At 34.9% G+C, this 11,572-nt stretch overlaps 1 protein-coding gene across 1 annotated transcript; it reads right to left on the reverse strand.

The window, feature by feature from the left end:
- Window positions 1-52: 52 nt before the first annotated feature.
- On the reverse strand, window positions 53-11,572 carry LOC117123773 (ubiquitin-conjugating enzyme E2 A). Its single transcript, XM_033269789.1, has 6 exons — window positions 11,400-11,572; window positions 9,691-9,771; window positions 7,330-7,355; window positions 6,003-6,092; window positions 3,059-3,147; window positions 53-1,653 (listed from the first exon to the last, which is right to left on the reverse strand). The coding sequence occupies exons 1-6, from the start codon at window positions 11,441-11,443 to the stop codon at window positions 1,525-1,527; spliced, it is 459 nt and encodes a 152-aa protein (XP_033125680.1). The 5' UTR covers window positions 11,444-11,572; the 3' UTR covers window positions 53-1,524.

Genomic DNA, 11,572 nt, shown 5'->3' on the forward strand with positions numbered 1-11,572 from the left:
TACACTACGGACAATATTTTATCTTTTTGAATTAAAGCACAAAACACAAATCTTTGCTGCTACATAGGTTTTTAATTCATGTACAGATAGTAATAGCTGTATTATACACAAAAAAAAACTGTTCTCCCCAAGCAATGTGAAATGCAGAGGTTCCAACCAACCAGTTGCTATGTGTATCGTAAACTACCGATACCGACAAGGACACACACCATTAACTCTTCTCATCACTACCGTAAGTTTAAATAAACAAGCCACTCACACGTGTAAACACCTTAACGCATGTCATGTTATACTGATGGAAAATCACGTTTTTATCCCCTGTATCTAATACCAGAGGTCAAATCCATGGGTCAAATGTATGGTTTAGTTATTAAATATTTTTTTATAACTTCTTGTTTTATCATCACACCACATTATATTGATTTCAGAATGTCAAACATGTAATATGACTACCAAATTTTTAATCCGTCCTGATTAGCATATTTTAAGTGCGTGTTATGCCAGAGTTGGAGGATTAAATTACTCGACGGTATCTACTGGTATCGCTCAGCGCATTGCATTTTAAACACTTATTCATAAGACTTTGGTAGCCTGGATAAAACGCAATGCAAGATGATGTCTTGTCATCATAACATCCTGACTCTAGATCATCTGATTGGACAGTTTGCCCAAAAATTACAACAATGGTTTAGTCACATCATAAATTCAAAATACATGGAAATCTATAAAAAAAATACTCTTACAGTAGCTAAAACTCAATGATGATAGGTTTGCCCCATTTGTAGCCTGATCGCACCCTACACCACTTGTCGATACATGGATACAGATATCACACAATGATTTATAATATTCATAGTTATGTTAACAATACAATAAATTCTTCAATTTATAACCAAACACAAATGATGTTTGGTTGTAAATCAACAAAATTTATTCTATTAATCCATAAGCAAAAAAAAAGACAAACATTTACAATATAATAAATTATAATAATATTAATAATGATATTAATAATAAAAGTAATAATAACTATTATTATTAATATTAAACTGTAATACAATGTACTCAAAATTAAGATTTAATGCCTAAATAGTTTTTAAATATGATCAGTAAAAATGAAAAACTTATGTCAAAATGAGTGGTTCTTGTCTTTATCCGTCAAAGGAAATAATTCATTTTCTGGCACATACTTTGAAATCAGACTCGTTGCAAAATTTCTCCAACTGTCGCAAAAAATACAGACGCCAGAAGAAATATGGAGGTACAGTACTATTAGTCTGAAGTTCTACAAGTTATTTCGAATCACAACAATGGAGGAATAATCTATATACTTTATTTCATTGATCTTTCTACATAACAATATAAAAGAGCTGTTCCAAACACATCTCGCAGTCAAAACACCTCTTTATTTTTTTCGCACATTAGCAAAATTTCTCGTTCTATCGCAATGAAACAAACTGCTATTGGTGAATTGCGCCCTCACTCTCTCTACAATTTATCGTCATGGGTACACGAAACTGGCACTCAAATGTCCTGCCAGCTAGTCTCCACAATGCCTATGACTTTTTTCTCGTACTCTCGTCGGTTTTCCTGATACAACTGAGCGGCCAGACTATTTGCCGGACTGTTGGGGTTTGGTTCATCGAGTAAAGACTGCAAACAGAAATATGCAATGAGCATTAGTAACTTAATATAATAATTAGTATGATTACTTGATTTTAGATGTAACTCTTGATCATGAAAAATATCCCGACTATCAAATTTTACTTGACGAAAACATGTGACATGCCTAAATATGGTCATGACATCACATTATGACCATATATAGGCACATCATGACCATATATAGGCACATCATGACCATATGAGGCATGTCGTGGCAAAATGGTTAAGTTGTCGCACAGGCCAGTATTGAGTAAATGAGCTATAAAATATGGGAGCTCAAAAAATTGCCTAAAAATCCAAAAAAAATTTTCACTATAGATCAACAGTTTAATGTCTTATTAATCATGTCCCAAAGTATTAGTTCTGGAAGTGATCAACAAATTGTTTATTTAATGTTATTTAGATAGTTAATTCTATTAAACAATGTATGCACAAATAACTTTGGAAGGCAATTACTCAGTCATGTTTATCTTGACTCTAAGAGTGCCGTATTTTCACTTTCCAATAACTTAGGCTTGAAAAGTCCAATTTCAATGAATGACCACTCATTTTAAAGATAACATACTCAGGTATATGAAAATACCAATAACTTGAATTTCAAATTTTGCTACAACTTGGCCATTTTGCCACAACATGCCTCATATATAGGCACATCATGACCATATATAGGCACATCATGACCATATATAGGCACATCATGACCATATATAGGCACATCATGACCATATATAGGCACATCATGACCATATATAGCCACATCATGACTATATATAGGCACATAATGACCATATATAGGTCCACAATGATGGGCATAATTTGCTGGTGTGGACAGTGATTAAGAAATATTCAATCTTTGCTTTACCAAGTCTATTCGGTTTGGTTTAAAAATATTATTTTAGGCCCTCTGCTTTAATTTCATATTAGATTTGGTTGGCACATTGGCCAAGAACTGCCAAACGAAATACAGTATTACTATACAGCACGTGTAAAGGATAATGACTAATAATGTGTAACGTATGATTATGACAGTAGGTGTTACAACTGACTTTACATGTAATAATTGTCACTTGATATGCAACTGTACCACGATTAAACTGCCACCTCATTCACCACCCCCCCCCCTCCCTAATAATTAAACTGTAATTAATCACAACCACATACTGTACCTTGAAGGAGGGGGAGGGGAGATTGTCGGGTAGTATCATACGAGAACCACAGTACAGAATTACTACCTTAGAATGTGTGTAGTTATATAGTATTAACTATCTTACAGAACATGTATAGTAAGCATACAGTATCCCATTTACATTACACACCACAATGTACTGTACACATACATGCACATAAAAAAAGTAAACACAGAATGATGAACAATATATAAAAAGTTAATTACTTGTATTGATGTAAGTATAGCTGACACATCATATGTAGGACTCCATCTATTCTGCAAAATATCTAAACATATCCCACCATCTGCATAAACTGCAAAAAAAAATAAAATGAAATTAACATTTAATTGACTGTCGCCTAGGCCCTGCCTCTTGGATTCTGTTGAACTTTAGTAAAAGTGGAGGTCAAAAACTTGAAACTCTGGGTTCACAGGCCGGAGAACAAGGCTGGCGTTTTGGCCAGACTGCCAGGCTGTGGGGGGTTCGTCACTCCTCCCACACAGCAGTCTGTTTTACATTCCGAGCATATGCCTGTACCCATTTATACTACTGGGTGGAGAGAGACAAACATAAAGTGTCTTGTCTAAGGACACAAGCAACTTGCGTAGCGAGGGTTTTGAACCCCCGACCTCAAGGTTTGGAGTCCGAGTCACAATCATTGCGCCAACCGCTGCTAAGGTCCTACAAAACGACAACGTAAAAACAGACGCAAACACGTGCATATTGCGAGACAACACGCGTGTTTGTGAGACAACACACAAGTATTCCTGGTGCTGTTTTGATTGATCAGTTGTTTAAAGTTTGACTGAGAATCCCAAAAGGTCCATTATTACTGTATCTCACCCAATCAGTTTGGATTGCATTGGATTTATCTTGTGTGTGTGAACAAGTCTTTTGGGCAGTGTACACTGGCAGACAAACCATACTCTTTTCCGAAGGCTTCTTTTTGAGTTGGGATTCATTTTAAGATTAAGCCCACAGGGCTTCTACATGAGGTTTTACGGTATGCATTGTCCCTCTCCACAAAAAGAAATATTTATAACACTGTACAGAGTATATTTTGATCCACATAAACAAAATCTGATATATGGTATGAAAATTGTAGGCCTACTGCTGTAAAGTTGCTATACGTTTCCGTTCCTTGGCACGTATTGGCCAAGGACATTTATTTCAACTTTTATATAAGGCCTTTGGCCCAAATAAAATATAATAGCTATTTACAGAGGGAACAATCACTTCTACGTTTAAATGAGTGATAAAGAAATTTACATAAACAACTTATTGTATTGATATCAGTAGTGGACATTAATTGAGTAAACTTAACTTTGGATGGATTAACAATAAAATACTTGAATATATAATGTTTAAGAATATCAGTGTAACAAGGGCAAATTAAATTAAAATGGTACTCATCTTCAACTAAATTTAATGTACAATGTTTGCATAATCTATCTTTTTTATCAATTTTTGACCATCTACCAGTTTCAATTTCTAATTCAAGGACTCCTAAACGCAACTTAGTAAGAATACGTCTATAATATATACAGTAAATATAGTTATAAAACAAAATTGTTAAGGGGTATAAAATGGGTAAAAATTGGTTGCATGGAGGATAAAATTAATGATAAAAAGGCCGCAATAAAATCACTGTAGGGCCACATGTGGCCCGCGGGCTACACTTTGCCCCCCTGTGGCATAACACAACCACGGAAATGCTCGTTAATTGCATATTGGATGACTAGAGTTGATGGAGTTGGAGCTGAACAGTCACTAACAGAATAGGAGGAAGTAACAAACGTAAGAGTAAATACTGTATGTTCATTTTTTTGGATGTCCATTGAGAATAAATGTTTATCTGTATTATATTACATACAGTATTTCTTGAAACATTTAAATTTAAACAAGAATAGATTTTGACACAAAAGGAATTATGAGTGAGATTTCATGTCTTTAACAACAATGTAAAAGCAGTTTTTTACATACAACAAAACACTTTACATACAACAAAACATTTGGATTGGGGAATTCCCTAAAATATTGTAAGCAGTTTCCACTAAAACCATTTTGACCTTTGCAGTTTATTGGGTAGTTACATGCAATATTATAATAAAGTTAGCATTATTACTATTGCAATTTTACCATGGAAGTTAGTCAACAAGTTTACTGTATCAGCCTCAATGCCCCTGTACAGTCAGTTTAATAACTGTATTATTACATTATTATTATTATTATTATTATTATTATTATATAATTTACAGCTTTTTAGTCCACACAACTGAGGAGTTACAATGTTTAAGAATGATTGCCAAGTACACAATCAATTGATTGTCAAAAAAAACACAACACAAATTACTAGCTTTGTATTGTGAATTTGTCTATGTGCCTACTCTATATTTTTTTGGTAGTTGACATATAATACATTTTTGTGCCTGTTTACAATATAAATGACTGGAACTGCTTTGATACTATTAAGACCAGGTTTGGTATATTATATTTAAATAAGTTGTAAACTAGATATTAAAAATAATTGCAGAAAAAATAAGACATAAAATTGAACACAAATACTGTACCATTGAACTTACACAACTGTACTAATTATTTGTTATGCGCAATCTCAGAGTTTGCTTTTTGTATGTTTGCAGAAAGAATTAAAATTATTTATTCAATTCACTCATTAAAAAAAAATCACAAATACCAACAGAGACCGAGTTACATTGAGTACATTACAGTTCAAAGGTTATTTTACACACTCATGGCATACGATTGACGAAATGTTTTTGTTCATCCAGGCAGCATTTGATTAAAACAAATGTGAATAATGGAAATACATGTTGCTCTGTTATGACTTCATCTTCAAAATGCATGCACACTTTAAACAACAAGATGGCAAATTTATTTTGTTAAACCGGGCACTCAGTGTGTCTGACGGTCGTCGACCGATGCGATTCTATAGGAAACGCAACGCCACGGTACGCCGGCAACAGATCATTTCTAATGATGATAAAGACTGCCACCGACAATCAGCAGATGGCGTCACATCATTTAAATGTTCACAAGGAGCGTAGTTGGATTCATCAGCTGCCGGTCATTCGACCGTCGTATGATGGCGCAACGAGTGCCTGACTTTACAAATATCCCCGAATAATGTAGGTTGCAATATTTACGTACCATTTGGATGAAACATTTTGGATACAAATCTAACTATTGGAGGTTTGTTTGGATATTCTTCTGTGAATTCTATAGTTAACTTGAATGTACCTGTAAGAAAATGTCACAACCATAAATGTCACTACAACAATGACAATTAGTATGCTGGCTCATCCTATACTATCAGAAATATGTAAATGAGAGTGACTTTTGTTTCATAAAGCCCTGTCCAAACTATCAAATTTCATGTGACAAATTTGTGTGATGTGCCCATATATGGGCATGATGATCGTCATAGTACGCCCACATATGGGCATATCAAATTTATTTGTCACTTTATAGTGTGGACATCACTTTAATCAGTAAAACAAACACATACACACCACCAGAATAAACATCATCTTCATCTTTTGGTTTGTATAATTATGTACAAACAGAAAAAAAATTCCCTACTCGTCTTTCCTTTAAACAGAGCATTAAGTGTACAATTCATAATTGAACATTTATTAGCAGAAAATTGATCCACGCAAGACCAACAGCAACATGGTCACGTGCAAGATTGTATGCTATAACGGATTATATTTCAGGCCTCTGGCTGAAATACAAGGAGAGCATACATGAAACTGAAAAAGAGGAATTAGCACACTAACAGTGGCTACAACCGGTTTACTGTAGATGAGTTAAAACGGCTTAGCTCAGTCGGCTACAGTATAATACTGGTAGTAGCCACTGTGTGTAGTAGCCACTTGTGTTTCAGCTGAAGGGCTGAAACGCAAGTCACGATAGCGCACCGTCTTTCGGATGAGATGTTCAATAACAATACTGTCGGTCTTATATAGCGCTTCATGCATAAAGCCTCTAAGCGCTTGAACACATTACTACCCCGGCCATTGGATCAAACACGTGTGGAACACATACTCAGCTCCCTGGGGAGAATTCCATAATATTGCAGCTAGTAATCAGCGCAGTTGTGTTGGAACCTACCAGGTACCCACTTGTAATCCTGGGTGGAGAGAGACAACTGTAGGGCCTTGCCCAAGGACACAAGCGATTTGCACAGCGAGAGTTTCAAACCCCCGACCTCAAGGTTGGGAGTCCAAGCCACAACCGATGCGCCAACCGCTTCTACAAGCCATTGGTCCTGTGTGCATTATGGCCCATGTGCACGTTAAAGAACGCAGTACACTTTTCAGAAAGTGTAGGGGATTGTCTTCTGGTGTACTGCCTAATTCACCACCAGAAGGACCCCACTGGAAACAAGTTTTCGAACTCTTGATTCACATCAAAAAATACTCCTATCCTGAGCCCTATGATTCAATAAAGGACAACAATCTGAACTACAACTTACCATTTTCAAAAGGCGTATCATGGGGCCTGGAAAAAAAAAGAAGCAATTAACCATATTAATAATTTTATATGTGAAAAAATACACCTTTACTACAATGGTAGAAAGCATGAAAAGAGAAGACGTTTATTAAAAAATAAAACCAAGACTAGGAAAAAAATAACGAAAAGAAAAATATATATTGAGTTTTATGTGACAAATATAGTACAGTATGTGGGTGAATTGTTAATATTGGTTAATAATGATTATTAATACCATATTTTAACATAAAAACTGACAGTATGGTTAGGGGTTTAAACTATCATACTGTATATTAGATTTGATAAAACATACATCATCTTCAATGGTTATGTTTCCTTAACAAAAACAATTCAATTATCTTAAAAATAGCTATGAATATTTGTTAACAAAAACATAAAGAAGCTCGCTTCACAGGTCAACTGCTGTAGAAGTATCTAGAATTGTTCAATGTCTCAGTTTAACCTTTTGCGTTCTTCTCTGACAACTTCTTCTAGCATTTTGATGCAATTCAATGATTTCACAGCCATACATGTTCAAGTTCAAAAGAACATTTATTTCTCAAAAATGATAATGCAATATGATAAATAACCAGCCAAGATTAAGATGCGAAAACCCAGAAAGCGGAGCTTGTGTAGGGCTGCCTTGAAGAGACAAGAAAAAAAAAACACAGAACAAAAAAAAAAAAGACAAAAATAAGACACACACGAGAAAAAGAGCACAGAACAAAACAAGCCAAAAAAGGAAGGAAATAAAAAAAAATTATAATTCTCTCATACATACATACATATTAGCATCAGATCTTGATACATTTTAGATCAACAACCATAACATATATTAATAATAATAATAATTGTTGACTTATATATAAGAGACCTCTATGCGCTTAGCATTATTACACCCCTCCCGCTCCCCCACCACCTTTGGATCAAGCACATTATTATGGAACACAAACTCAGGCCACTGGGTACAACTCCATAGTTCTGCATCTGTAATCAGCGCATTTTTGTGTTTCAACCTAGTACTGGGTACCTACTTGTACTCATGGGTGGAGAGACTCAACCGTAGGTAAAGTGTCTTGCCCACAGTAAGGGCACAAGCGAAATACACAGCGATAGATTAAACGTCAAGGGTGAAAAGCAGAAGCAAAACCCCTGCACCAAACCTCTGAATTGAAACTAGAATTGAATGAAATAACCCAAATCCAAACTGCTAATGGATACACCTTAGAACCAAGTTAATGTATGTTACAAATTGACTGTTATTTACATGCTCTGAGTTCAAATCACTGGTGGACCCACACCCCCTCAGCGCTACCATGTTTTTTTTTTCACAAATTTAGTTAGGGCCTGGGCAAGGTGCCCTTACGGAACCCCCCTAACCCACACATCCCTGAATCTGCCCTTCCAAATGACATCCTAACCAATACAATTCAATGCTAAGTGGGGTAATGATAATGTGAAGCACATTAAGATAAGAGAACTAGTGCCAACACTATCAAATTTTCTTTGGTTTCTGTTGGTATGCCCATATATACTGTATACAGTAGTCATCATGTGTATACTGTATATATGGTCATGATTTGATGTCATCATGACCATATTTAGGCATGTCACATGTTTTTGACAAATAAAATTTGATAGTCTGCACCAAGGCTTTAGGGCCTGTTTCTGTTCAATTTGGAAAGATACCAGATATTTTTTTGGCCAAGCTAAATTGATTTGTAAACATATGTCCATCGTGTTGTTGAATTTTTTGCTATAAAATAACCAGTTATCTCGCTGGGTGGTCGGGGAGAGTATGACGACACATTACCCATAATGCTTTTGAAGGTCGGAAGTGTGTAAATGACCTTTCTATCGTCTGATTTTTGTGCGCGAAAAAAGAAAAATAAGATATTTCCAGATATTATCAGCAATGCTGTATTACTAATGTCATATGTACAGTAACAATTGTCGCTTCGCGATTAGCGATCAAAAACAAACAAAGAATCTAAGGTTTGACTTGAGGTCACAACATCAATGATGAATAACCATTTAATGTGTTGCTGTTGAAAAGTACACCACAATAAACGTTTATTTGTTGTGCAAACACTGAATCGATTGCGTGTTTTTCTACACGCCATTTTAACTGTTTATTTTAATCTGGTGCAGTTTATGTTGACAAAATAAAAATAGTTAAATAAAAACGGTTATATAACCGTTTTATCATGCCAACAGAAACAGGGCCTAGTCTCATTATATTTGTTTGCATCTCAATATACTGGACAGGATACTTTCTTTCCCACTTTGCCCAGGTACTGTACACTCTGTACCTCCCTTTTTTGGCAAAGGTGGGGGAACTTACCCAAATATAACTGCATTCCATAACATGATGTTGTTTTCTGATGGAACACCACTAACACCAGCCGGGGGATCGTCCTGTAATCTGAAAATTTAAAAGAAAGGAAAAATCAACATTTGATTGTGTTAATTTTTAGTTTTTATAAATGATCCAGACATGGTGATTAAAAATTATTTTAAAAATATTCAAATTAAATTACTAGTGACATATAAATTATCAACACACTAATCAAAAACCTAATTTCTCAGGACTAATTTTAAAATTACCAAAAAAAAAAAAATACATTTAAAATTTAGAAAACAGCAAACATGAAACATTTTTTTGTACACTCTCAGAGGGGGAGGGAGGGGATACCTACAGTATATTGCAAATTATTTTCTTTGTTGTTTTTTTTTGTTAAGATAGTTACAACACTTTGTCAGGCCTTGCTTTTGTTGTATAGTACTTCCTCCATCTTTTGTTTTGTATTTTTTTTAAATTATGATGGAAAATAAAGATTGATTGATTGTGTTGATTTACAGTAGATTAGCAAAGTTGGACTACTACACCTTTATCCAATTTTTTTTTTGTGAAGACAACTACTGTAAAGTATTGCCAGACTGTATAGTAAAGACTGCACGGAGAATGTATCCTCCACGCAAAAATTTCACCTAGAAATCTGTCCGCGCATTTCAGAAAATAAGGGCCAATTTCAATGGAGATTTTGCCCAAAATTAGGCTTTAATCTACCTTAATATAAACAATGCTATTTATGCAGTATTTACAAATCCGCGCACCTATTTTCCTAGAAATTTTCCGCACAAATTTCAGCTGAATTTTGAGATATCATCCGTGCAATTAATATACTATACAGTATGGAAGTACTACTGTAAACTTGATTGCATAAAAATGTCTATTTATATCCATAGTTGCATTATATTTGGTCATAAAAATCTGTTTGCATGCAAACCTAGTTGCTAAATAAGAAAACAATTGTTTTTCTCTGCCCTTCTCTACTAATCTTTACAAAAATAAGTTTGCTAAATTATAAAATTAAAAAAAACAAAAGCAAGTTTTTTGTTTTTGGGGCTCAATGAGTCCGCGATCACGATTGAAGTCTATTAGTTGCTTTATAAAGTGCCTTGTGGTGTTTTTACTTATAAAAAACAAGAAAATAATAAAAACATATAACATTAACACTTGGGAATTTCCGCAGTTTTGGATTTGTGATGGTAGCTACTGGTGGTACAGTATAATTGACATAGGCCTAGCTAGTTTAGGCAACCTATACGATACAATTTGTAATACTACTTGTAATTACATCAGCCACATTGGCCTAGGCTAGGCCTAGCTAAGGCTTTGCTATGTTTGATAAGTCTGAAACAAACAAGAAAAATGAGTAGAGTAGGTCTAGGCTAGGCCTCTTTTGGGGCCTACTACTAGGCCTAGGCCTAGTACTACTACTTCAATAAAAATAAAAAAAAGACTTCAAATTCAAGTTCAACATATACATTATCATTTCAACTTCCGAGTTAACATACTGTAGTCTTAGGCAAGGCTATATAATTTAAAAATAGACATGACCCAAGATTGGTAGTCCGTCTCGAACGTACTTACTACCGTTTGCCTACGCTTCCGTCGGCCAGGCCTAGGCTAGCCTAGGCCTAAGCCAAGCTGATCGCGAAAAAGACAGAATACTAAACAAAGAAATTACGGTTTAAATCACGACAAACCTTTTGAAATCTCTCAGTAATCGCCTCCTAGCAGGTGTAGACATATCTATGAACTAAATTTCAGTACTGAACACAGCAGATTCCCCCTAACAGTATATAAATAAAGCGAATAAAAATCCTTGAAAAATCAGATCTACCTCCCTTGTTGTACTCTATTCTTGATTAATAATGTT

Source organism: Anneissia japonica, unplaced genomic scaffold (genome assembly GCF_011630105.1).
Source record: "Anneissia japonica isolate Jap-2015-1 unplaced genomic scaffold, ASM1163010v1 scaffold169_len739621_cov184, whole genome shotgun sequence".
Classification (NCBI taxonomy): Eukaryota; Metazoa; Echinodermata; class Crinoidea; order Comatulida; family Comatulidae; genus Anneissia; species Anneissia japonica.